At 42.9% G+C, this 26,933-nt stretch overlaps 1 protein-coding gene across 3 annotated transcripts; it reads left to right on the top strand.

Annotated features, from left to right (window-relative positions):
* hopx (HOP homeobox) lies at window positions 1–26,611 on the top strand. 3 transcript variants are annotated; one of them, XM_008116643.2, is made up of 3 exons: window positions 1–469; window positions 19,552–19,722; window positions 25,546–26,611. In XM_008116643.2, the coding sequence occupies exons 2-3, from the start codon at window positions 19,579–19,581 to the stop codon at window positions 25,621–25,623; spliced, it is 222 nt and encodes a 73-aa protein (XP_008114850.1). In that variant the 5' UTR covers window positions 1–469; window positions 19,552–19,578; the 3' UTR covers window positions 25,624–26,611. The 3 variants fall into 3 exon arrangements, with proteins under 3 accessions (XP_008114850.1, XP_008114851.1, XP_003224689.1); XM_008116644.3 differs by lacking the exon at window positions 1–469 and adding an exon at window positions 4,546–4,698; XM_003224641.4 differs by lacking the exon at window positions 1–469 and adding an exon at window positions 4,548–4,732.
* The last annotated feature ends 322 nt before the right edge of the window (window positions 26,612–26,933 follow it).

The raw sequence follows: 26,933 nt of genomic DNA, 5'->3' as shown, positions 1-26,933 counted from the left end.
CAGCATCCTAGAAAAACTCTCTCTCTCTCTCTCTGCCTTGCTCTCTCCATGATACATCCAGCTTGGCGAGCGGAGCCAAGAACCCACACCCTCTGAGCTCTCATTCTTCGCCTGCTTGTGAAGAACACGGATTTATTCTTTTGGTGAAGAGTGGAGAGAACTGCAGCCTAGAAGAGTGGAGCAGATAGATGTAGAGGCATCCCTCCCAGAAGCAAGCTGGCTGGCAAACCTGAATTGCCAGCAGGGAGAGTGACGGAGCAGCCAAGCAGCTGCCCTGAGTTTCAGCCTGCTTGTGGTGCAGGTTTTTCAAGTCACACACACCTGCCTGTCACACACGATATATCTTATTTATTTTTATACGCACACACACACATATATAAGGGTGCTGCTTGAGGTAGCCACCTACACAGATACTTAAATATTCACTCAGAACGCCAGCTGCTTGAAGAAGATCTTGGTTGCTTCCCAGGTAAGTGCTTAATTTAAAAGTAATGCATTGATGGGATCAATAGTGCAGACTGAAGTGGATGGTCCTCTGAGAGATGCTCCTTCCCAGAAAGCAAGGAATCAGGAGTATGTGATAGAGCCTGGGCTTTGAGTGAAAGGACTTTTAGAAGTTTTTAGAAAAGACAAAATCGGTTGTTCCCAAGTTGCATGTTCCAAGAGGGAGAGCTTATTGCTCCCATTTTTTTGCTACTGCATTAGAGTCTCACTTATCCAACATTTGTTTATCCAATGTTCTGGATTATCCAACGCAGTCTGCCTTTTAGTAGTCAATGTTTTCAATACCTTGTGATATTTTGGTGCTAAATTCGTAAATACAGTAATTACTACATAGCAATACTGCGCATTGAACTACTTTTTCTGTCAAATTTGTTGTATAACATGATGTTTTGGTGCTTAATTTGTAAAATCATAACCTAATTTGATGTTTAATAGGCTTTTCTTTAATCCCTTCTTATTATCCAACATATTTGCTTATCCAACGTTCTGCCAGCCCGTTTATGTTGGATAAGTGAGACTCTACTGTACTTCTGTTGTTGTTCTTGAGTCTATAAAGCTCTGTCCCACGACCAAAGGAGAGAAGATGTAAAGGACAGTGTGTTGTTGGAAACTAGGCAAGTGGGGTTTATATATCTGTGGAATAATGTCTATGGTGGGAGAAAGAACTCTTGTCTGCCTGAGGTAAGTGTGAATGGTGGAATTAGCCAGCTTCATTAGCATTGAATAGCCTGGCAGCTTCAAAGTCTGACTGACTGTTCAATGCTAATCAAGCTGGCCAGTTACGACATTCACACTTGCCTCAAACAGACAAGTGTTCTTTCTCCCACCATGGACATTATTCCACAGATATATAAACCCCACTTGCCCCAGGCAGGAATCAACCAAGCTTTGAAGCTGCAAAGCTATTCAGTGCTAATCAAGCTGGCCAATTGCAACATTCACACTTGCTTCAAACAGACAAGAGTTCTTTCTCCCACCCTGGGTATTCCACTGATATATAAACCCCACTTGCCTAGTTTCCAACAGACCTCACAACCTTTGAGGATGCTTGCCATAGATATGAGCGAAACGTCAGAAGAGAATGCTTCTGGAAAATGGCCATACAGCCCGGAAAACTCACAGCAACCCATGTAAAAGACACTTTGAAAGACATTTTCTTAAGGTGTACTGATATGAATGTGCTTTTCCAAGTACGGTAGAGTCTCACTTATCCAATATTCGCTTATCCAACGTTCTGGATTATCCAACGCATTTTTGTAGTCAATGTTTTCAATACATCGTGATATTTTGGTGCTAAATTCGTAAATACAGTAATTACTACGTAGCATTACTGCCTATTGAACTACTTTTTCTGTCAAATTTGTTGTATAACATGATGTTTTGGTGCTTAATTTGTAAAATCATAACCTAATTTGATGTTTAATAGGCTTCTCCTTAATCTCTCCTTATTATCCAACATATTCACATATCCAACATTCTGCTGGCCCGTTTATGTTGGATAAGTGAGACTCTACTGTAATGAGTACTTGAATATTGTAATAATTATTTTTTTCAATGAGCACGCAATGCTATTAAGCATCAAACATTATTACGTTGCTGACATGAAATGGCATTTATTATATGACTACTGCCATGTAAGGTAGTTTATTATATAGCTGCTGACATGAAAAAGGTTTAATATTTGCAAAAACCGAAGAACTGTTCCTAATCAGTCCAGAGCAATCACAGGTTGAATGTCATATTTAAAATAGAAGTCTCAATTTATATTCAATTCTGAATAGACTATTTCCAGTTTTGATTAGGAAAATGGAAAATATCCAAACCTGATTTATTTCTGAACACTGCTTTCGAAACATTGTTAATCCAACCACCCTAAGCTCCTGGAAGTTTCAGGACAGCCTTCCGAGAAGATGAATGCACTCAACATTTGTGAAAAATTGTTTATTTACAAAGCATTGAATGGAGGGAAGCAGGAACACGCTATGAATAGCCAAGCAAATTTTGAGTCCTTTCATGTGCGAGCTTTTAGTTCTTGAAGTTTTGTCAGTCTGGAATTGCCTAAATGTCCTTTTTAAAAATCGTATCAGAGCGACTTGAGAATATACTGCAAGTCACTTCTGGTGTGAGAGAATCGGCCGTCTACAGAGACGTTGCCCAGGGGACGCCCGGATGTGTTACTATCCTGTGGGAGGCTTCTCTCATGTCCCCGTATGAGAAGCTCGGGCTGACAGATGGGAGCTCACTCCGTCTCGCAGATTCGAACCGCTGACCTTCAGGTCTTCAGGTCAGCAGTTCAGCTGGCACAAGGATTTAACCCACTGCGCCACTGCGGCTCCTGCCTAAATATCCTAAAGACATGAGATTCCATATGATCTTGGAAGCTAAGAAAGGTCATTGATGGTCTGTACTTGGATGGGAGAAATACCAAGAAATACCAGGTGCTGTATGATATATTTCAAAGGAAAGGAACTGATAGACTCTAGGGATTCCTTTATTTAAAAATGCAATAAAATTTATGGGGTCATCATGAATCAGCAGCCAACTTGAAAATGCATAAACACACACAGCTAGACAAACAAGTTTGTTTCTCCATCTGCCCAGAGTGTTTCCTTCAGCCATCATATAAGTAGTAACCAATGAATGGCATATGGTTTACTAGCAAATAGCCACCAACCATCACAAATAATTAGCATCTAAATAGCTAGACATAAACCTAGAAAGGAGATTGTATTATATTAGCTTTTCCCGGCCACGCGTTGCTGTGGCTTTTCGGAATGTTTTGTTTGCCAAGTGGAATAGCAGTGAATAGCTTTGGAGGTTGAAAGCCTGGCCGTTTTCTTCATATGGGAATCTTTGTTTGGTGAGGTGGAATATAATGAGTAGTGTCAGTGTGGGAGATATGAATGCTGTTGTTAGTCACCTTGATTAGCATTTGATGGCCTTGTAATCTGAAAGGCGGACTGCTTCCTGGGTGGGGTAATCATTTGTTGGGAAGCGTTAGATGGCCCTAATTGTTTCCTGCCTGCGCGGATGGTTTGTTGCCGCTTTTTGGGTTTTTTAGCCCCCTTTTAGGTTCCTGCTGTGTTTTTTTGTTGTATGAACCTTGAGGCAAGGCTTTTGCGTCCTGTTGTCAAGTTTGGTGGTTCTGGGGCGTATAGTTGTGTTGTTATAGTCATGGCACAAACAACTTTACCCTTTTATATATATAATGAAAATTGCAAATTGGATAGTTGGAATGACTCTTTCAGGCTGATGCTGTTTGAATAAAGGTAAAAGTAAAGGTATTCCCCTGACATTAAGTTTAGTCGTGTCCGACTCTGGGGGTTGGGGCTCATCTCCATTTCTAAGCCAAAGAGCCGGCGTTGTCCATAGACACCTCCAAGATTATGTGGCCGGCATGACTGCATAGAGCACAGTTACCTTCCTGTCCAAGCAGTACCTTTTGATCTACTCACATTTGCATGTTTTGAACTGCTAGGTTGGCAGAAACTGGGGCTAACGGCGGGAGCTTATCCCACTCCCCGGATTCGAACTACCTTTGGGTCAGCAAGTTCAGCAGCTCAGTGGTTTAATCCACTGCGCCACCGAAGGCTCTTGCTGTTTGAGTATCATTTGTCAAATGCTGCCAATGTTACTTCGGTAAATGTCCCTGTGTTGTTTTAGTATATTGAATAAATCAAGAGGGAACTCTTGTGAAATAATGTGTTACATAGTGAGTGAACCATGTGGTTGCTCTCTATAGAGGGAAAGGATGTGTTTCCCTATAAATTCCACTATATAAGGATAAGGGTTGCCAGTCGTTAGCTCTGCAAAGGATGGAAAAAGCAGGGGAGGCTAAGAATAGCAACTTGAGCAATGAGTTACAGGCAGCATGATCCACAGCCCATTGAAAGATTGTGCTGAACACAGCAGGGCGGCGGACTGTGGATGCATTATTCAGGCATGCCCTTGTCAAATCAGGGCAAGAGAAAAGGGAAGCCAACAACAAGGTTTCTCTTCCCAGTGAAATGAGAAGCCTGCCATTGTTTCGGCAAAGCAGCCACCAGCCAAATGCCTCCCATTCAAATGAGCCCTTCCGAGAGGCAATATTTGTTTGATGCGCTTGTGGCCGTTCCCTAGGCAGCCTCCACAAAGGCCGGGAGCAAGAAGAGCTCCGAGAAGCTGGTGCCCGGGGGGCTTGGCAGAACTCTCTGTGTGAGTCCAAATGAGGGAACAAGGTGTCTATCAGGTATCCTGTTTCCACCTGTACAAAGATGCCAGGCAGACAGGGCACCTTTTCAGAGTTCATCTGGGGTGAGGGGAGAGAGTCTAAGCAAGAGCCACTCTCAAGCAGACTCATAATTACAATACGGGTGGGAAGAGCATGTGTTTGCAAAGTCATAATCATAATCCAACAATGTTTTCAATGTGGATACAAAAGTGTCTTTCTTATGCAATGAGAGTTCTACTTTCGACATGCTCACCTAGAAAAGCAAACCCATTTTTCCATAGCAATACTGTTGTTCCATATGGGTTTGGGTCTATCTTAACTATACCTTCTTGTATGCATTTATTTATTCATTCTTCATATGTCTCCATTTAATGTTTGTATTTTCAGTCCCACTTAGGAAAGAGGGAGGGAAAATCATGCTACCAGGGAAGTCATAGTAAAGGTAAAGTTTTTCCCCTGACGTTGAGTCTAGTCGCGTCTAAGGGTTGGCGCTCATCTCTATTTCTAAGACGAAGAGACGACGATATCTGTAGACACCTCCAAGGTCATGTGGCTGGCATGACTGCGTGGAGCGCTGTTACCTTTCCACCTATTGATCTACTCATATTTGTATGTTTTCAGACTGCTAGGTTGGCAAAAGCTAGGGAAGTCCTGCTACCTCTCTATTCTGTCTTGGTCAGACCACACCTGGAATACTGTGTCCAATTCTGGACATCGCAATCGAAGGGAGATGTCGACAAGCTGGAATGTGTCCAGAGGAGGGCGACTAAAATGGTCAAGAGTCTAGAGAACAAGCCCTATGAGGAGCGGCTTAAAGAGCTGGGCATGTTTAGCCTGCAGAAGAGAAGGCTAAGAGGAGACATGATAGCCATGTACAGTGTTCCCTCACTACTTTGCGGTACACTTTTCGCGGATTCGCTGTTTCACGGTTTTTCAATAAATTCTAAAAGACTATTATAAATCATAAAAAATTATAATTTACAACCTAAGGAAGGGAAGAAGGAGAAGCCAAAGGGTAAGAAAAGGAGCCCAAGCGGCAACGGGAGAAGGAAGTGATTTATCAACACACGATTGGTTGATAAAGACTTAAAATAGTGTACAACTACTAAAATAATGTATAAATATTTAAATAAATATAGCGTCCCTGCTTTGCGGATTTTCACTTATTGCGGGTGGTCCTGGAACCTAACCCCAGTGATAAGTGAGGGAACACTGTATAAATATGTGAGGGGAAGTCATAGGGAGGAGGGAGCAAGCTTGTTTTCTGCTGCCCTGGAGACTAGGACGTGGAACAATGGCTTCATACTACAGGAAAGGAGATTCCACCTGAACATCAGGAAGAACTTCCCAATTGTGAGAGCTGTTCAGCAGTGGAACTCTCTGCCGCAGAGTGTGGTGGAGGCTCCTTCTTTGGAGGCTTTTAAACAGAGGCTGAATGGCCACCTATTTGGGGTGCTCTGAATACGATTTTCCTGCTTCTTGGCAGAGGATTGGACTGGATGACCCACGAGGTCTCTTCCAGCTCTATAATTGTATGATCCTATGAAAGAGAAAGGAAGGAAGGAAGGAAGGAAGGAAGGAAGGAAGGAAGGAAGGAAGGAAGGAAGGAAGGAAGGAAGGAAGGAAGGAAGGAAGGAGGGAAGGAAGGAAGGAAGATCAGCATTAGTACCATTGTGAGAGAGAGGAATGCAATTTCTGGCCCTATTTACCTTGATTGCAATATTGCAATGTGGAAACTTAGAGGTGTTTCTAGGGGTGACTCAATGGGCAGCATTTTTGTTCTTGTTAATGGTTGACAAGTCAAATTCAACTTATATTGACCTCCTTATATTGAATGAGAGACCGCCAGATCACCAGATCGTCAACTGCCCTGTTCAAGTCTTGCAGATTCAGGGCCAGGGCTTCCTTGATTCAATCCACCCATCTGCACTATAGTCATCTCGTTTTTTCATTGCCTCCTGCGTTGCCAAGCACTGTTGTCTTTTCCAGTGAGTTGTGTCTTCTCATGATATAGCCACAGCATGATAGCCTCAGTTCAGTCATTTTGGCTTCTAGGGAGACTCTAGTTTTGATTCGCTCTAGGATCGGCCTCCATGCGTGCCTGCCGTCATGCCGGCCACATGACCTTGGAGGTGTCTACGGACAACGCCGGCTCTTCGGCTTAGAAATGGAGATGAGCACCAACACCTAGAGTTGGACATGACTAGATTTAATGTCGGGAAAACATTTACTTTACCTAGGATAGGCTTGCTTAATTCTTCTCTTTGCTGCTAGTTTAGTCAATCTACAAAACTGGAAGTGATTGTCAGAAACTGGAGCACACGGTTTCAGGGAAAGCATTTGCAAGAGAGAAAGGGCAGAACTAAGAGAGCTTAAGTATTTCTGTGCCTCATCTGCCTGCATTTCCCTGCAAGTGCCCCTCAGCTCCTGCATTCCCCTGTTATCTCAGTGAGCATGGGGTACGGACAATATGCTTGCCAAGATAATGTTTCCTTTGACCCTCAGTGTGGAAAGTCAGTTAGCTACCCAGAGTTATATCTGCTCCCTGTTCTAAATTTGATTTATGTGTATGTCTGTGTGTCCATCCACCTATCCATTGGCTATGACCTCCTGAAATGAACATACTAGCTCACACTGGACACTCCTTGTCCACAGTGTCAATGGCGAAATGATTCCTATGATGAACACTAATAGGACTGGCTCTGACCCAAGGTACAAGTATTGCCATCCCAAATGCAATTTATGATTGTGACCCATTCTGAAGCTACCAGGTCAGAAATTTAACTGACTTGAACACATCTTTACTAGCCCAAACTTGAGGATGCATACTTGAGCTGTTTTGCTCATAGGTTATGTCATGGTTTGCAAAGGCACTGTACTGTGTGTAACTGGAAAATGAAGTGCATGAAGCCGATTGGCTGAGCCTGCAAAAGACCTGGGGATTGATTTGATACTGTTTCTGTTCTGCTGCTGCAGAACCAGTTTGGACAAGTTTTTCAGTGCTAACTGAGTACTATCGGGTATAGAGAGGAGTGTACTCAGAGTGGCCTTGCTATTTTGAGGCCTGTTTGCGGCTAAGAAAAGAGAGAGAAGAACCAGGACTGTATTCTTCTCTGAAGCAGATTTGTGGACTGAGAAAGGACTATTTATGATTGTGGACTTTTGTAAGTGATCAGAGGGACCATTGTAAATACTACTGTTTTTGATCTCTTGGAATCAGTAAAGTTGCTGTATTTTTGTTCTGCAAACTTGAGTGGCATGTTATTGTTCTGCGGGTGACTCGGGATCGCGGGCACACATAAGAGCTTCCGTTTATCATCATCATTCCGTAACAGCTTAGAGCACTGATTTTGATGGCTGGGGGAAACTGGGAGCTGTCATCCAAAACCAAGTTCTGGATTTGCTGTTGAGTATGGCACAGTACGTTAAAAGCGCTGAGCTGCTGAACTTGCGGACCAAAAGGTCCCAGGTTCAAATCCCGGGAGCAGAATAAGCGCCCGCTGTTAGCCCCAGCTCCTGCCAACCTAGCAGTTCGAAAACATGCAAATGTGAGTAGATCAATAGGTACCACTCCGGCGGGAAGGTAACGGTGCTCCATGCAGTCATGCCGACCACATGACCTTGGAGGTGTCTATGGACAACGCCGGCTCTTCGGCTTAGAAATGGAGATAAGCACCAACCCCCAGAGTCAGACATGACTGGACTAAACGTCAGGGGAAACCTTTACCTTTACTATGCATACACAAATGCATACTATGGGTCTGGTACCAGGGCCAGTACTATAGTAGGTCCAGAGTGGTACAGTAGTTAGAGTGTTGGTCTTAGAAGTGAGAGATCTGTGTTGGAATCCTTAGCCTTACCATCTGTCTTGTTGAGTAGCTTGCAATAATTGTATTAGATTAATGTTTTTAAATATGTATACTTATCTCTGATTGTAAAATTGTTTTATAGGTTGTGTTTTATATATGTACATTGTTTTATATTGTCTTTTACACAATGTTGTGATCCGCTTTAGGTCTTGTTTTAGGGGAAAAAATGGGATACAAACAAATAAATAAATAAATAAATAAATATATTATTATTATTATTGTATGACACAGCAAACAAGATAGATATGCTGGATTTCGTTTCACAAAATCACAAGTCGAACACTTCCCAAGTGTTTAGGACTGTGTGATGTATTTTCGGATGATGCGTGCAGATCCCAGTAGGGTGGCCTTTTGCAGTTGACAGATCGTAATTTTGTCAATGTCTATTGTTTCCAAATGCCGGCTGAGATCTTTTGGCACGGCACCCATTGTGCCCATCACCACCGGGACCACCTGCACTGGTTTCTGCCAGAGTCTTTGAAGTTCAATCTTGAGGTCCTGATAGCGGCTGAGTTTTTCTTGTTGTTTTTCATCAATGCGACTGTCACCTGGGATGGCAACATCAATGATCCAAAAAATTTTCTTTTCCACAACTGTGATGTCTGGTGTGTTGTGTTCCAGAACTTTGTCAGTCTGGATTCGGAAGTCCCACAGTATCTTTGCGTGCTCATTTTCCAATACTTTTGCAGGTTTGTGATCCCACCAGTTCTTTGCTGCTGGGAGGTGGTACTTTGAGGCATAAGATGATGATGATGATGATGATGATGATGACGATGATTATTATTATTATTATCTTCACTAGCCATGTAACTTACTGTGCAAGTCTCATCTCTTGGCTTGACCTACTTCATAGGGTTATTGCTGTTAAGAGAAAGTAGAGGCAAGCCATTTATTATATCTTGCGCTCCCTGGAAGGAATGCAGGATATAATTGCAGCTAACTACCCGTGGTGTAGCTGCATGATAGATAACGCTATTGCATCAGGGATGCAAATGGGTGTACTGTGATGCCAGGTGAAGCCCAGCTGAAGAGGATGATGTAGGTGGCCATTGCTGGTGGTTAAGGTGGATCTGGAGCTTCTGCACACCTGTTGATCTCCCAGCTGCCACACAGACCAGCAGAACCAGTGTCCAGCCTCCTCAGGCAAGTGGCTGCCAGATGCAGGGTCCTAACCCGCATGGTGGATCAGTGGGTGGGTCAGGCCAGGCAGAGTGGAAAACAAGTTGCAGAAATTGTCTTTGTGGGTGTTCCCATATCAACAGATTGATCTGAAACAATTAGCATGGTATAATCATTTTAGTACACAGAATGTCCTGCAAAGAATAGAGAAGCAGTGTTTCATTGCATGGGGAAAGGAGGTTTAATCCTTTCCCAACCCTAACTCACCCCTCAACTCTGGGGGCTGGAAATAACAAAGTAGCATTAGAGACAAGGAGCATCATTGGAGAATGGGTCTGTCCAGCCCATTCTTCCTTTTAGTTTTCGATTATTTTTTTATTTGATGTGTGCCAAGAGTACGCCAGTGTGGTGTAATGTAGGGTCTGAATCTCTACTTGGCCTTGCACTATCTCCCTGCCCTCAGTGACCTGGGCAAGTCACTCTCCCTTTGTTGTTATTTATTTGTTCAGTTGCTTCTGACTCTTCATAACCTCATGGACCAGCCCGTCAGAGCTCCCTTCCAGCCATCGCTACCCCAAACTCCTTCAAGGTCAAGCCAGTCACTTCCATCCATCCATCTTGCTTTTGGTCAGCCCCTCTTCCTTTTCCCTTCCATTTTCCCCAACATCATTATCTTCTCTAAGCTTTCCTGTCTTCTCATTATATGGCCAAAGTACTTCATCTTTGCCTCTGGTATCCTTCCCTCCAGTGAGCAGCTGGGCATTATTTCCTGGAGGATGGACTGGTTGGATCTTCTTGCGGTCCAAGGCACTCTCAGAATTTTCCTCCAACACCACAGTTCAAAAGCGTCTATCTTCCCTCACTAAGCCTTCCTTATGGTCCAGCTCTCTCATCCATAGGTTACTACGGGGAATACCATTGGTTTATCTATGTGGATCTTCGTTGCCAGTATGATGTCTCTACTCTTCACTATTTTATCAAAATTGGTCATTGCTCTCCTCTCAAAAATAAAACATTTTCTGTTTTCTGGCTGCAGTCTGCGTCTACAGTAATCTTTGCACCTAGAAATACAAAGTCTGTCACTGCCTCCACATTTTCTTCCTCTATTTGCCAGTTATCAATCAGTCTGGTTGGTTTTCTCAGTGTTTAACTGCAACCCAGCTTTTGCACTTTCTTCTTTCACCTTGGTTATAAGGTTCCTCAGCTCTTCCTCGTTTTCAGCCATCAGAGTGGTATCATCTGCATATCTAAGGTTATTGTTCCAGCAATTTTAACTCTAGCCTTGGATTCATCATCCTGCACATCACATGATGTGTTCTGCATACAAATTGAATAGGTCAGATGAAAGTATACAACCCTGTTGTACTCCTTTCCGAATATTGAACCAGTCTGTTGTTCCATGGTCTGTTCTTACTGTGGCTACTTGGTCTTTATACAGATTCCTCAGGAGACAGACAAGGTGACTTGGTATCCCCATACCACTCAGAACTTGCCACATTTTATTATGATCCATACAGTCAAAGGCCTTAGAATAGTCAATAAAACAGAAATATATGTTTTTCTGAAACTCCCTAGGTTCCTCCATTATCCGGTGGATATTGGCAATTTGGTCTCTAGTTCCTCTGCCTTTTCTAAACCCAGCTTGTACATCTGGCAACTCTCGCTCCATGTATTGCTGGAGTCTGCCTTGTAGGATTTTGAGCATTACCTTACTGGCATGGGAAATAAGTGCTACTGTACGAAAGTTAGCCTCATAGAAAGGCTAAAACCCACCTCTTCTGAATTCATCTTGCCAAGCAACCTCTTTGATAGTGATGTGCATCAATAGCTTGATCTTAGGACTTCATCAGACACACTGTTCTCTGCGTCCTCTCCCTGTTTCTCTCCACTGCCAAAACACAGAATCCATCACATGACGCAGGGCAACTTCCAGTGGGACTCTGTTAGGCTCCATTTCAGTAGCATAGAGAAACAGATCCCAGAATGCTTTCGACTCAAAGCAGGGAAACACAGGGGAAAGAAGGCCCTGAAGAGGGAAAGGGCATGGGATGGCAGAAGATGGGCCTCCACAAAGGGAACAGAGTAAGACGGTTTCCTCCATGTCCCCCGCTTTCCCCCATTTTTCATCCACTCATGTGATGATGTCCTAAGTGTCACCATAAGTCAGAAAATACTTGAAGGCACACAACAACAACAACAACACAAGGCTAAGCGGGTGTGACTTCTCTGAGGTCACCCAGTGGGTTTCAAATGCTGTTTAAAAAGAGAGAGGAAGTGGCAAAATAGAACAGTGAATGAGAGCAAAATCTTTATTTCCAGGAAAACCTTCCGAGGACTTGAAATTTAGCTGTTATTCTGCTTATTACAATATTCCCCCAGTTTCCAGCCTGCTCTTTCCTTGCTAAGCAAATTTCTCATTTAATTGGAAGTGGGCACCATGGTACTTAACACATTGCCAAGAGCCATACAGCAAATTAATATGCAGAGCCAAACTTGGCCTACTCCTGACTTAAGCAAGAGGCTCTTCGTATGCCAGGGCAACTATTGTCTCCTCGGGGCACAGAGGCCGCCAAAAGGGAGCCAAGAAAGCAGTGTTGACAGAGAAAAGCGGGCAACAAAGCTGTGTTCCCTGCAAGAGAGGTTGGACTGGGATTAAGTGTCTATTCATAACTGGGAGCAAACAATCCCCAAACAACTGTGGGTGAATGAACCTAGTGTACTCTGGTGAGCTACGCTCAGGCATGCCAGGTCAACCAGTTACTGTTTGTCATTCCCTTCATTGCACTGAGTAGAAAACATTAATAAATCTACATTTTTAGGGAGAGCATAGGAGCAGAAAAGGAAGAGAAAGAACAGTGGCTTCTAGCTTCTGTGTACCTGTGCGTGTGCATGTTCCTTCAAGTCGCTTGCTGACTTATACCAACTCCATAAATTGCCATTTCCTTCTTCTGAAATACAGTTCACAACACCAAGTATTCATTAGTGGCCTCTCATCCAAGTACTAACCAGCACTAACCAAGACTGATCCGGTTTCGCTTCCAAGGTCTGACAGCATCTGGTACCTATAAATATTTAGGCCCCTGGTTTCTGTAATTCAGCCTAATCGGCATGTTATGTTTTTTGCTTAATGCAAAATACTTTAGGGCATATTGGCTGTGGCTGAGGATAAAATGGCATTATATGCATCTTTCCATTTAACATACAGGCTTAAATGCAAATAGCATCATGGTGTATATGTATGCCATGGGATGACTATTGCAACCATTTATTCTCATCTGCTTTTGTTCTGATGACAATTCCTTTTATGAATCTGGCAAATAATTTTTTTGAAACCACTGGGAAGAGGGCATTTGCAGAAAAGAACCGAAGGAGGTCTAATCAGTCTCTCTTCGACAGCCCAATCTTATTTCAAATCCTTCCCAGCATTGATTTTGTGTTGGGTTAGTAAAGGACACTAAGAGAAGGCATGATCACTGAGGTGGCGCAGTGGGTTAAACCCTTTGCTGGCAGGACTGCTGACTTGAAATTTGGGTTGCTGACCTGAAGGTTGCCGGTTCAAATCCAACCTGGGGAAAGCATGGATGAGTTCCCTCTTTCAGCTCCAGCTCCATGCGGGGACATGAGAAAAGCCCCCCATAAAGATGGTAAAAACATCAAAACATCCCCTGGGCGTCCCCTGGGCAAAGTCCTTGCAGACGGCCAATTCTCTCACACCAGAAGTGACTTACAGTTTCTCAAATCACTCCTGACACACACAAATTTTTTTGAAAGAATGTCACACTGAGGAGAGGTGAACTTGTTTTCTGCTGCTCTGGAGACTGACTCAGAGCAATGGATTCGAACTTCAAGAAAGAAACATTAGGAAGAACTTCCTGATGGTAAGAGCTGTTCAACAATGGAATATGCTACCTTGGAGTGTGTGGTGGACTCTCCTTCTCTAGAGGTTTTTAAACAGATGCTGGATGGTCATCTGTTAGGAGTGCTTTGATTGTGCTTTTCCTATATGGCAGGGGCTTAGATTGGATGTCCCTGGGGGTCTCTTCCAACTGTGTGATTCTATGAAATAATAGTATTTTTAATTCATAATGTTTCACTTTCATGGGTTCTCCTGTGCCTCTAATCCAGTGATTCCCAACCTTTCTTTGACCAGGGACCACTTTGACCAGGGACCACTCTCCAACATTAATACCAAAAGGGTTACGAATCAGTTTTTGATTTGGTTTGGTTATTTGGGGGTGCTGATTCAAAAAATTGTATTGGATAGACCACATCAGTTCTAGTTTCTGATTCACAACATATGCCATCCAGTAGTCGCTATCTGCTCGCCCACGGAAAACCATATTTAATCATCTAGAGCTGATGCGGTCTATCCAGTGCAATTTTCTGAATCAGCACCCCAAATAACCCCAGGAACAGACCTAAAAATGAAGACACCAAGACATCTCCAATTCCAGGCGCCACATGGAATGGCTCCGCTCAGGGGGAGGGAGGAGGAGAAGCAACAGTCAGGAGGCTTGTTGACACACCTTTCATGGGTCGTCAGCCTCTCCCCTCCTGACATCCCCATTGCCTTGGCACTAGAAGAGAGCTTCGCAAGACAAGTCCCTCTCATTGCAAAGATGTAGTAACGGTGAGGCTGCAGACCATATTTTAGCTCTTGGGGACCACTGGTGATCCATGGACCACAGGTTGGGAACCACTTCTCTAATCCCAGGAAATGTGGAGGACTGGGTTTACTCTCTAGTTGGGGTATGAAGAGGAGGAGGAGAGACAAATGCTTATTTATTTGTTGCCCTTACTGTATATCTTGCCTTTCTGCCAAGATCTTATTCTTGTATTCTAGCAACCACAGGGATGAAGCAATATAGACAAGACTCCTCACCTAATCCTTCTTTCTGGAATTTATTTAGAAGTTGCTGTTTCTGTTGATAGGATTATAACATTAGTGGGTTGGAAGAAGAAAACTTTTTATCTCACATCTCTATGAGGCAATTTCCTATATCTCTATTTACTCAAAAGTATGCATTCAGCTTGGAATTGGTACTGCATAGAGACTGTGTTGCTGCCTAATGCTACCTAAAATATCATTCTGTGGGAGTTGTTTACTGCAGCAGCTTGGTGATTGATTTTTCCAGGTTCTATATATGGAGAGTATAATGCTATGGTGTCACAATTTATTGACTTAAGCCTGCGTTGCCAATCAAACTGGACGGGCCAGCATGCTGCCTCACATCCCTACCAACAAAGACATGAGTTCAGCTGAAAGACCATAATTCTCTTAGTGTCTTATGTATGCATCAGTTCCACACAAAGACAGTTGGACAGAGTTGTTGTATGTTTTCCGGGCTGTATGGCCATGTTCTAGAAGTATTCTAGAACATGGCCATACATCCCGGAAAACATACAACAACCCTGTGATACCGGCCATCAAAGCCTTCGACAACACAGTTGGACAGTTTTGCTTCATGAACAATTTAATCATGGAAAGAAAACTGTGAATGATAGCTAATACCCGAGAAGACAGGGTCAGAATACAAAATGACTTCAGCAGATTAGAGGCCTGGATCAAAACTAATACAATGAATTTCAACAAGAAGAAATGTAGGATACTTTAGAAAAAAAAATGAGATGAAAAGATACAGAATGGGTTACGCCTAGCTCAACAATAGTCCATGTGAAAAAGATCCTGGAGTCTTCGTGGATAACCTGTTGAACATGAGCCAACAATGTGATGCAGTAGCATAAAAAGCCAATGGGATTTTAGACTGTATCAAGAGGAGTATAGTATCTAGATCAGGGGTCCTCAAATTTTTTAAGTGGAGAGCCGATTCACAGTCCCTCAGACTATTGGGCCCCCCAACTATGATGAAATAGTCCAAAATTAGGATTGTTGTCATTAAGTGCCTTCAAGTCATTTCAGACTTAGGTCAACCCTAAGTCTAAAGTTTAGGACAGAGGCCAGGTCAATTACCTTGGACGGCCTTAGTTTGGGGACTTCTGATCTAGACAATCTCATAAGACCACAGATAAGCAAAGAGACCTCCAAAGACCATCTAGATGATCTCATAAGACCATAGGTAAGCAAAGAGACCTCCAAAGACCATCTAGATGATCTCATAAGACCATAGGTAAGCAAAGAGACCTCCAAAGACCATCTAGATGATCTCATAAGACCATAGGTAAGCAAAGAGACCTCCAAAGACCATCTAGATGATCTCATAAGACCATAGGTAAGCAAAGAGACCTCCAAAGACCATCTAGATGATCTCATAAGACCATAGGTAAGCAAAGAGACCTCCAAAGACCATCTAGACGATCTCATAAGACTATAGGTAAGCAAAGAGACCTCCAAAGACCATCTTGACGATCTCATAAGACCACAGTTAAGCAAAGAGACCTCCAAAGACCATCTAGATGATCTCATAAGACCATCGGTAAGACAAGGGACCCTCAAAGGCCATCTAGATGATCTCATCAGGCCATCAGAAGAATATAGATAAGGAAAGGGACCCTCAAAGGCCATCTAGATGGTCTCATAAGACCATAGGTAAGCAAAGAGACCTCCAAAGACCATCTAGATGATCTCATAAGACCATAGGTAAGCAAAGAGACCTCCAAAGACCATCTAGACGATCTCATAAGACTATAGGTAAGCAAAGAGACCTCCAAAGACCATCTTGACAATCTCATAAGACCACAGATAAGCAAAGAGACCTCCAAAGACCATCTAGATGATCTCATAAGACCATCGGTAAGACAAGGGACCCTCAAAGGCCATCTAGATGATCTCATCAGGCCATCAGAAGAATATAGATAAGGAAAGGGACCCTCAAAGGCCATCTAGATGGTCTCATAAGGTCGTAGCTAAGCAAAGAGACCTTCAAAGACCAGGTCAACTTAGGTCAACCCTAAGTCTAAAGTTTAGGACAGGGGCCAGGTAAATGACCTTGGAGGGCTGCATCTGGCCCATGGGCCTTAGTTTGGAGACCCCTGGTCTAGATCGAGGAAAGTCATGGTGACCCTCTATTCTGCTTTGGTCAGACCTCATCTGAAATACTGTATCCAATTCTGGGCACCATAATTTATGAGAGATATTGACAAGCTGGAAGGTGTCCAGAGGAGGGCAACTGAAATGATCAAAGGTTTGGAAACCATGAATCCCTATGAGAAGCACATTAAAGAGCTGAGTATATTTAGCCTGCAGAAGAGAAGGCTGTGAGGAGTATAAATATGTGAAAGGACATCATAAGGAAGAGGGAGCATCAAAACTTAACCTGATATGGGATTTTGGCCACAGTGTGCATGGATGGATGAGAACTGGAGCCTACTTGCTTGTCCTTTGGTCTGCCAAAGTCCACTCTCTTCTTTTTGGTGAGGCATCAAGACCAAAAGCAATGCTTGTTGAAAGAAATATGATGTTCAAGAGACATAGCAACAGATCCAGGAGGAAAGCATGGAAGTGTATGAGCACCTCTGTCCTGGGTCCTGGAGTGAGGCCGACACTTTCCACATTCTAGATCAGTGGTTCTCAGCCTGTGAGTCCCCAGGTGTTTTGGCTCTCAACTCCCAGAAATCCCAGCCAGTTTCCCAGCTGTTAGGTTTTCTGGAAGTTGAAGGCCAAAACATCTGGGGAACCACTGTTCTAGTAATATGGCCTGTGGCAAAGCCAGGCATGAGTGATGTGGATCAGAAAGTACAACAAAGACCCCATTTCTCTCACTGTTATAGCACTGAGTGTTTTGTTTGTGGAAAGAATTCACTTCTCAAGGGTATACAAGGCTTCCATGCGGTTATTTGTTATGTCACATTTTCCGTGAAGGCCCAAATATTGCCACATAATATTGTGCCCAGACTTTTAGAGGGACCTGAAGACAGTCAGCACAATCGATTTATTTTATTTTCAGCTTTGTTCTTTGCTATTAACCTTGAGAAAGTTTTTCTTCCCTTCCCTGCACCAGTTTGGCTGTTTCTGAAATGCTGATATAGTTGATGCGCAGCAGCCGTCACGTAGTAATACATACCTGTGGTGCTCAGCCCAGACAATTGCATTTTGAAGGAGGGAGACAGTGAACAGTGTAAGGAGAACAAGAGGCATTTGGGCTCAGACATTTTTGGCAACTCTATTTTATTTACAAACTATGTCAACATATAGGAACCCCGGTGGTGAAGTGCATTAAAGCGCTGAGCTGCTGAACTTGCAGACCGAAAGGTTCCAGGTTCAAATCCTGGGAATGGCTTGAGCAGCCGCTGTTAGCCCCAGCTCCTGCCAACCTAGCAGTTCGAAAACATGCAAATGTGAGTAGATCAATAGGTACCGCTCCAGCGGGAAGGAACATGCAGTCATGCCGGCCACATGACCTTCAGTCTCTCTCTAAAACTGGCCCTTAGGAGAACTATAATTATTTTCTTCCAAATTTGTGTTTCTTTTGGACACGGGATGAAAATCCCATTTGGATAGGCGCCCTGTTTTCAGAAGCGGAGACGGAAATTAAAATGAGCCAAAACGAATAAAACAAAACAAAACAGATTGTGAATCCATACAAATGCACACAACTAATTAGCATTATATATTATATATATAATATATGTGCCGGCCAAATGACCTTGGAGGTGTCTACGGACAATGCCGGCTCTTCGGCTTAGAAATGGAGATGAGCACCAACCCCCAGAGTCAGACATGACTGGACTTAACGTCAGAGGAAACCTTTACCTTTACCTATGCCAACATATATTGCTTGAAATGATTTAGATGGCATTCCAATCCTAAACATCCTGGGTTTGGCTGGAGTTTGAGTTGACTTTATTTGTAAAGCTCAAAAGGCCATGTTGCTTATCCAAATTGAAAGAGTTGTTTATTTTTTTGTATGTGTCAGGAGTGACTTGAGAAACTGCAAGTCGCTTCTGGTGTGAGAAAATTGGCCGTCTGCAAGGACGTTGCCCAGGGGACGCCCAGATATTTTACTGTGGGAGGCTTCTCTCATGTCCCTGCATGTGAAGTGGAGCTGACAGACGGGAGCTCACCCCACTACCCGGATTCGAACCACTGACTTTTCAGTCAGCAGTCCTGCCAGCATAAGGGTTTAACCTATTGCACCATCAGAGGATCTAGCTATTTACTGAAGGTGACACCATCTTGTTGAAACAAGATGAACCTCCTGGCATGTCAAGCACCATTTCCTCTAGACCTGGCCAAACCTCTATCTCTTCCTATCCTCTCTTTTTGAGCTAGTTGAGTGCAACATACTCAGCTGTGGCATCATTTCTGTAAGTTTGCAGGCTGTGGATGGCTGGGAGCTAAGAAGTGGGTGAAATTGGGATTCTCTAAGATCAGCAGCTGAGAATCCAGCTTCCCTGGCTGATGCATGGGAATTGGAGGCTATGCTACAGTAGAGTCTCACTGATCCAAGCTAAACGGGCCGGCAGAACCTCGGATAAGCGAGTATCTTGGATAATAAGGAGGGATTAAGGAAAAGCCTATTAAACATCAAATTAGGTTATGATTTTACAAATTAAGCACCAAAACATCATGTTGTCCAACAAATTTGACAGAAAAAGTAGTTCAATATGCAGTAATGTTATGTTGTAATTACTGTATTTACGAATTTAGCACCAAAAATATCACGATATATTGAAAACATTGACTACAAAAATGCTTTGGATCATCCAGAACCTTGGATAAGTGAGTCTTGGATAAGTGTGTCTGAACACAGGGAGTTATGTTTGACACCTGTCAAGTCATCCAAAAGTGACTTTGGTCAAAAATATCTATTTAGCTAAATCAAAACCAGTTGATAAACCTGGCACATGTTCTGACCCAGGGGTCTGTATTCCTTTTTCTGCATCTCACAGTCACCACCAAACTCGTGGAGAGAGAAGATGTCAACGGAAAAGGCTGTCAGCCCCACAGAGGAACAGGTGGAAATCCTGGAGTACAATTTCAACAAAGTGAACAAGCACCCTGACCCTGCTACCCTTTGCCTTATTGCTGCGGAGGCAGGCCTGACCGAGGAAGAGACCCTGGTAAGAACATACCTCTAGTCATCTCAGATAGACTTCCTTTTGAATTCAGCCTGCTACCCTCTTCCTTGCATTAAATGTACATATTACATAATACATTTGCCTTTCATTACAATGGGCTAATCAGACATACACTGTGTTCTCGACCCCATTACACTGTATGCCAATCCGATCAATATATTCTAATCTCCCTTTAGATGCTTTATATAGATAAAGAGCAACATTTGTTATTAAGACGGGGTTAGAACCAGCTGGTAAAAATGTGGTTTTGGCTTACGGTCACACAATGGGTTTCCATGGCTGAGCAGGAATGCACAGTCTAACACTCAAACCATTACACCTTACTGGCTCGGGGTGGACGGGGACGGGGACTGGAAAGGGCTCCTGTATTTTTAATAGTTACTAGCTGTGCCCGGCCACGCATTGCTGTGGCTTTTTTTAGGTGGTTCCGTGTCTTGGGGGGGGGGGGGGATCCTTTGTTGGGAGGTGTTAGGTGGCCCTGATTGTTTCCTGAATGGAATTTCTTTGTTTTCAGAGTGTTGCTCTTTATTTTGTGTTTTGAGATGAAAGAGTGATGAGTACCAAATGGGTTTGGACCTTCAAAGAGTGGGTGTTTCCCTGTTTGGGGGGGGGTCCTTTGTTGAGCGTAAGAACGTAATAATAATAATAATAATAATAATAATAATAATAATAATAATAATAATATAATAATAATAAAACTTTATTTATACCCCGCCACCATCTCCCCGTGGGGACTCGGGGCGGCTCACAATGTTACAAAAGTAACAGCGCAAATACATTAACAATACACACAGTTTAAAACACAAGAAGATGATAAAACAAGTTAAAACAACGTAGAGATGTGGATGAGGGGTTATGTTGTCAATTTTCTAGGTTGGGGGGCCTTTAGTTTTGTTGTTTTTCCCGGTGGAGCGACGCCATTATCCTTTTATATATATAGACTAGCTGTGCCCAGCCACGCGTTGCTGTGGCGAAGTATGGTGGTATGGGAAATAAAGTATTGAGGAATTGGTGGTAGTTAAGGTAAAGGGTAAAGGTTTTCCCCTGACATTAAGTTCAGTGGGTTATATAGCTGTGTGGAACTGCCATATAATCCAGTTAAAATCAGATAATCTGTATTTTATAGGCAGTGTGGAAGAGGCCTAGGTGAGGCCTAACTCTGCCTGTCCCCTGAGTGGGTTGAGTGGGTTGCTAGGAGACCCAGTGGGTGGAGCTTAGCCTTCTAACTGGCAGCAATTGGATAAAAACAATTATTCCTCTCCCTCTAATTAGGACTTTTTCTTTTCTTTTTGTTGTATGAACGTAGAGGCATTGATGAAGGGTTGTGCTGCCAAGTTTAGTGTTTCTGGGATGTGTAGTTTTGTTGTTTTGTCCTAGGCCGAAATTTCATTACCCTTTTATATATATAGATGTACCAGAGTGAATTTCAGCTGTCGTTGCTTGTTAGCTAGTTATATGATGAGGTTTGGGGGAATCAAGCAGTAAGAATCTACCGATAACTAACCCAGTTTTAACAGGATTTGGTCTTCCTATGGTACATTTCTCATCCCCAGCCATCCTGCCCCACTGTAGAGGATTTTATAATTCTGCCAGCAGCCGTAATTAAAAGTGATAGATGAGTAAATAGGTGAGAAAGATTCTCCATGACGGCAGGATTTTAAGTTATAGACAAATCATTTGGTCAGGAGGTGAGTGAAAATTAAAAATGCATACATCGGTGATGGATTCACTCAAACCAGGCTTCTTTACCAAAGAAACTAGCATCTTCTTTGAGCCACCTCCTTCCGATGTTCCCCAGGTCCCTTCTACACTGCCATATAAAATTCAGATTATTTGATTTAAACTGGATTATATAGCAATGTAGACTCAGTTCAAAGAAGATAATGTGGATTATCTGTTTGATAATCTAGATTATATGGCAGTGTAGAAGGGGCCTCCGTCAGCAAAATCCAAATATAAATTGTACTTTTTAGCACTGTGAGTAAAGCCCATGATGTAAAAAAATGTAATACTATATACATATTTTAGTTCTTCTGCATTTTTACTTTCGCTAATCATCCAGCATAGAAAAAGTAAAAGTTTTCCCCTGAAATTAAGTCTAGTCATGTCTGACTCTGGGGGTTGGTGCTCATCTCCATTTCTAAACTGAAGAGCCGGCATTGTCTGTAGACACTTCCAAGGTCTTGTGGCCGGTATGACTGCATGGAGCGCTGTTTCCTTCCTGCTGGAGTGGTACCTATTGATCTACTCACATTTGCATGTTTTTGAACTGCTAAACTGGCAGAAACTGGGGCTAACAGCGGGAGCTTACCCTGCTCCCCGGATTCGAACCGCCAACCTTTCAGTCAGCAAGTTCAGCAGCTCAGCGGTTTAACTCACTGCGCCATCGGGGGTTCCAGCATATTGTTTGTCTTTTCTTGAGGAGTTTTTCCTTTCCCTATTTTAAGTCCATGTTGGTTGTTGTTTTATCTGCTGTCTAGTCTGCTGATTATTTATATTGCAAGAATAACAGCCAAGATGTCTTGCTGGAAACCAAGTTCAGAATTTCTTAGTGAACTTGCCTTCTGCTTTTGGCAGGCTTATCTTTAAAAAAAGCCACAGCTTCTTGGGTGAGGAAATTATCTTTTTAAAAATGAGAAATCATGGTGGATAGAAAGGTTTCATCCCCTGCCTTATGTGTGCTGTAGTCCATGAATTGGATCATGCCCTCCCTTTCACAACAGCTTTTGTGGAGAAGAGAGGATGGTCAGCTGTAAACCAACTTTTTAAATTATATGGGATAGATCCAGTTGTTTATTTTTGAAACATTAAAGTGCTGGTTTTAAAGTATTTTGGGCTGTTTGGAGTTAATTATTTTAAAATGGTGTTTATCCTGTTTAAATTATTTTATGTTTTTAATCTGGAATTGCTTGTGTTGTTTCATTTGGACAACACAAAATTTCATGGTAAAGGGTGGGATTGAAATATTTCAACAGATAGACTAAAATATATTCTCCAGTGGGAATCATATCCCTTGAATGTACTAGGGAGGAGGGCCTTTTAAAAGACTGCTTTCTGGTCATCTCCTAAGGCAGTAGTTCCAAACCTGTGGGTCCCCAGATATTTTGGCCTACAACTCCCAGAAGTCCCAACCAGTTTACCAGCTGTTAGGATTTATGGAAGTTGAAGGCCAAAACATCTGGGGACCCACAGGTTGGGAACCACTGACCTAAGGGGATTCTCTTCTGGATCATTAATCTCCCAAAGGGGCCCTTCTATCCACAGAAAGCTCAGACTGGGTTGCCTCCAGTGTGTGGTTTCAGACAGCCTTCCCCTTGTAATGGACAGGAATGATGTAAGAATGAAGCAGGAATGATGTAAGAATGCAATGAGATGGCAGGATGGACTGAACACTTTAAGCTACAAGTGGTGGACCTTCTTGTTGTGATAGATCCCTTATAGCCAAAAAGCAATCTCCCCTCCTTTTTGCACACAGAAAACTCTTTGAGTCGTCTGTGGATTTGTCAAGGACCTTCCTTTTATATGTATTATTTTGATTTACTTGATGGAACTTTGCTTTTTCTTCTTAGTAATGAGTAATTGAGTCCACCTCTAGTATGGAGTTTGGTTCTCTACATTCACAGGTTTCAATTTTGCGGATTTGGTTGTTCGCAAATTTGATTAATAACAACAACAACAACAACAACAACAACAACAACAACAACAACAAATACTTTATTTATAGACTGCCCTCATTCTCCAAGGGGACTCAAAGGGGACTCATACAGAAAGGCAAGCATTCAATGCCGTACTCAACAAAAACACACAAATCAAAGCAATACAAAACAGCATGAATAAACTTAGTACTAAATTTATCCATACCTCACAACCGCTGAGGATACCTGCCATAGATGTGGGCGAAACGTCAGGAGCGAATACTTCTGGAACATGGCCACACAGCCCGAAAGACATACAAGAACCCTGTGATCCTGGCCATGAAAGCCTTCGACAACACTTAGTACTAATTACTAAGAGGGGCCCCTGGTGGTGGTGCAGTGTGTTAAAGCGCTGAGCTGCTGAACTTGCAGACCGAAAGGTCCCAGGTTCAAATCCCACGAGCGGAATGAGCGCCCGTTGTTAGCCCCAGCTCCTGCCAATATAGCAGTTCGAAAACATGCAAATGTGAGTAGATCAATAGGTACCACTCCGGCGGGAAGGTAACGGCGCTCCATGCAGTCATGCCAGCCACATGACCTTGGAGGTGTCTACGGACAACGCCGGCTCTTTGGCTTAGAAATGGAGATGAGCACTAACCCCCAGAGTCGGTCACGACTGGACTTAACATCAGGGAAAAACCTTTACCTTACCTAAGTACTAAGAGAAAGTAGAAATGGAAATAAAATAATAATCAAAGACACTAATATTTAAATAAAACATAATTACACTAAAAACACATGTGCCTCGAACAGTTAAACAACTAAAATGCATAAAAAGTGTGTAACAAAACAGTAATAATTTAAAATGTACCGTAGCAGCCCATAAGATTTGAGTAAATTTCCCAGCATTCCAGTGAGATTAAGATGTGCTAGTCCTCCTCCTCTCCATATGCTAAAGTGCATAAGTGCGTTTTCAAACGTTTTTTAAAGGAGAGAAGGATGAGGGCCATTTTTATGGGCCTCCTCCACTGACTGCAGTGTGCAAGGTGATCTATATAGGGAGATGTGGTTTGACAGATAGCCTGGACCCAAACTGTTTAGGGCTTTGTATTTAGCCCGGAAGCAGACAGGCAGCCAGTGGAGCTGCCGCAACATGGGAGTGGTTCTCTCCCTGTACAGAGCCCCAGTTAGTAACCTGGCTGCTGATCTCTGGACCAGTTGAAGCTTCCAAGCTGTCTTCAAAGGCAGCTCCACATATAGAGCATTTCAGTAGTCCATACGGGATGTGACTAGGGCATGGACTACCATGGCCAGATCTGGCGTCTCAAGGTACAGGCACAGTTGGTGCACAAATTTTAATTGTGCAAAGGTGCTCCTGGCCACTGCTGACTCCTGGGGTTCCAGGGTCAGTGATGAGTCCAGGATCACCCCAAAGCTGCAAACCTGTGTCTTCATAGAGTGTAACCCTGTCTAACACAGACTGTAACCCTATACCCTGTTCTGCCTTGCGACTGACCAGGAGTACCTCAGTCTTGTCTGGATTGAGTTTCAGCTAGTTGGCCCTCATCCAGTCCATTACTGATGACAGGCACCAGTTCAGGCCCAGAAAAGCATCCTTGGCTTTTGATTGAAAGGAGTAATAGAGTTGGGTGTCATCTGCGTAAATCTGACAACGAACTCCAAAACTCCGGATGATCTGTCCCAGTGGTCTCTCTAGGAATCCCTTGGTCTTCCAACATAACTCTAGGATCAATTTGCCACAGAATTGTGCTAGAGGACCTAAGGATTTCTAGAGCGAACACTTCTCTAGGCATTTATAAGTCCTCCAGTGTGACACCATGATCATCTTCCAGCAGAAGCGGATCATCGAGTTGCACTGGAGAATGTAGAGATAACTAAATAGTCATTCTTTCAGGTTAAAAAAAAATAAAAATGTTCCTTTTTCGCAGAGATTCTGTGTCCTTAACCCTAGTGAACATGCAGGGCTGACTGTGTTCTCACTTTTCCTTGTGCGCAAATGCCCCAATCATAGTCTACCCCGTCATTCTGCCGCTCTTTGTCCTTTCCTTGCTCACACTGCATTATCAGCAGTTTAAGTAGTCTTTTATCGTTATGTCTTCATTGTGCCAATTGTCTCAATTTTTCTATTTCTGTCATTCTACATTTTCAGAGATGGTTCAAGAAGCGCCTGGCTGAGTGGCGGAAATCCGAAGGGCTCCCGTCCGAAAGCGGGTCTGTCAGAGACTGACTGGAACTTTCCTTCTAGAAACAGTCCTGGGAAAACTGACTGCTCAGTTATTTCTTTCACTGTGGAACACCACATTACTATCAGAACTCATCCTTCGCCTGTTATTTAACCAGCTGCCTTATTTAAAATGTATATAACTGATGTGTGAGGAATAATTGTGCAAAAATATATGTACTGGTTGAGGTATTATCTTACCAAACTTAAAGCTACCAGTCTGACTGTAGCTACTTCAATAGTGATATGGAGGTGATGTGTTAATAATGACATTTCCTTTCATGCCTGGCAGAACTAATATACATGAATAAATATATGCAAAACTATTGCGCCCCCATTTTCAAAAACAAGATCAGTACAAAGAAGCAATTGCAATTTTTTTATAATATGATAAACAAAGGGCCAAGGCATGATTTGGCCCAGTTTATGGATGTGAGGGTCTTCATACATGCAACTAAGAAACTCTCAAGGAGATGAGCTGGTAATGTCCCTGAACAAGCAAAATTGTGTTCCTTGAACCTGTGAATGTAAGAGGTGTACTTGGTGCCATTGCAACTCCCAGCTAGAGTACAAATAAAAAAAATGCAACTATTTCTACATCTTCCCTCGTCTGGCATCATCCTGTGCAGGATACTTGAGGTCAGACCCCATGCAGACACCTGCATTGCTAGAACATGCCAAGCACATTCAGTAATGTTTGGATCCAACTTGGCAGCCAGGTTCTCCTCCTCTTCTCTACTCAGATTCCTAGGCCAAAAGGTAAACAACATATTATTAAGAGATCTTGGAGTACCATCTATCCCTGGCATTCAAGCATGCATAACAATGCTACCCTCAAGGACTGGAACATACCTATATTTCACTGAGCATCAACATAATTACATGATCATTTGTGCATGCAGTCACTGTATTTTCCTTGGTTTTCCCATTACAGAAACAGGAATATTTCCTGGCACATATTAATAAAATCAGATGTTTTATGAAAACTGAGAAAGCATGTCATTGATTTGTCAGTGCTATCAATTATTGTTGTTAACTATATCATGTCAACTAGGGCATACGGTGACCCTATGACTGAGATACTTCTAAGTCACTCTGGCATCAACAGCCCTGCTCCAGTCTTGCTGAACCAGGGCCGTGGCTTCACTAATTTGAATCCAGTCAACTATAATATGGCCTTCTTATTTTCCTACTACCTTTTTCCTTGCCTAGCATTATTTCATTTCCATGAGGTCTATGAGGTCATGAATAGTCGGAAACGACTGAGTGATTGAACAACAACAACAGTACGTATCTTCTCATGATATGTCCAAAGT

This window comes from Anolis carolinensis, chromosome 2 (assembly GCF_035594765.1).
Source record: "Anolis carolinensis isolate JA03-04 chromosome 2, rAnoCar3.1.pri, whole genome shotgun sequence".
NCBI classification, from domain to species: Eukaryota; Metazoa; Chordata; class Lepidosauria; order Squamata; family Dactyloidae; genus Anolis; species Anolis carolinensis.
This window is presented reverse-complemented; position numbering and strand designations above follow the sequence as displayed.

What these genes read in the sequence shown, in the direction of transcription:
- hopx (XM_003224641.4), top strand. Translation starts at nt 4,709, where the DNA reads ATGAGGGAACAAGGTGTCTATCAG. An exon ending in GGGAACAAGGTGTCTATCAG is followed by an intron (nt 4,733 to 19,551) that starts GTATCCTGTTTC and finishes TGCATCTCACAG; the next exon opens with TCACCACCAAACTCGTGGAG. An exon ending in TGACCGAGGAAGAGACCCTG is followed by an intron (nt 19,723 to 25,545) that starts GTAAGAACATAC and finishes CTACATTTTCAG; the next exon opens with AGATGGTTCAAGAAGCGCCT.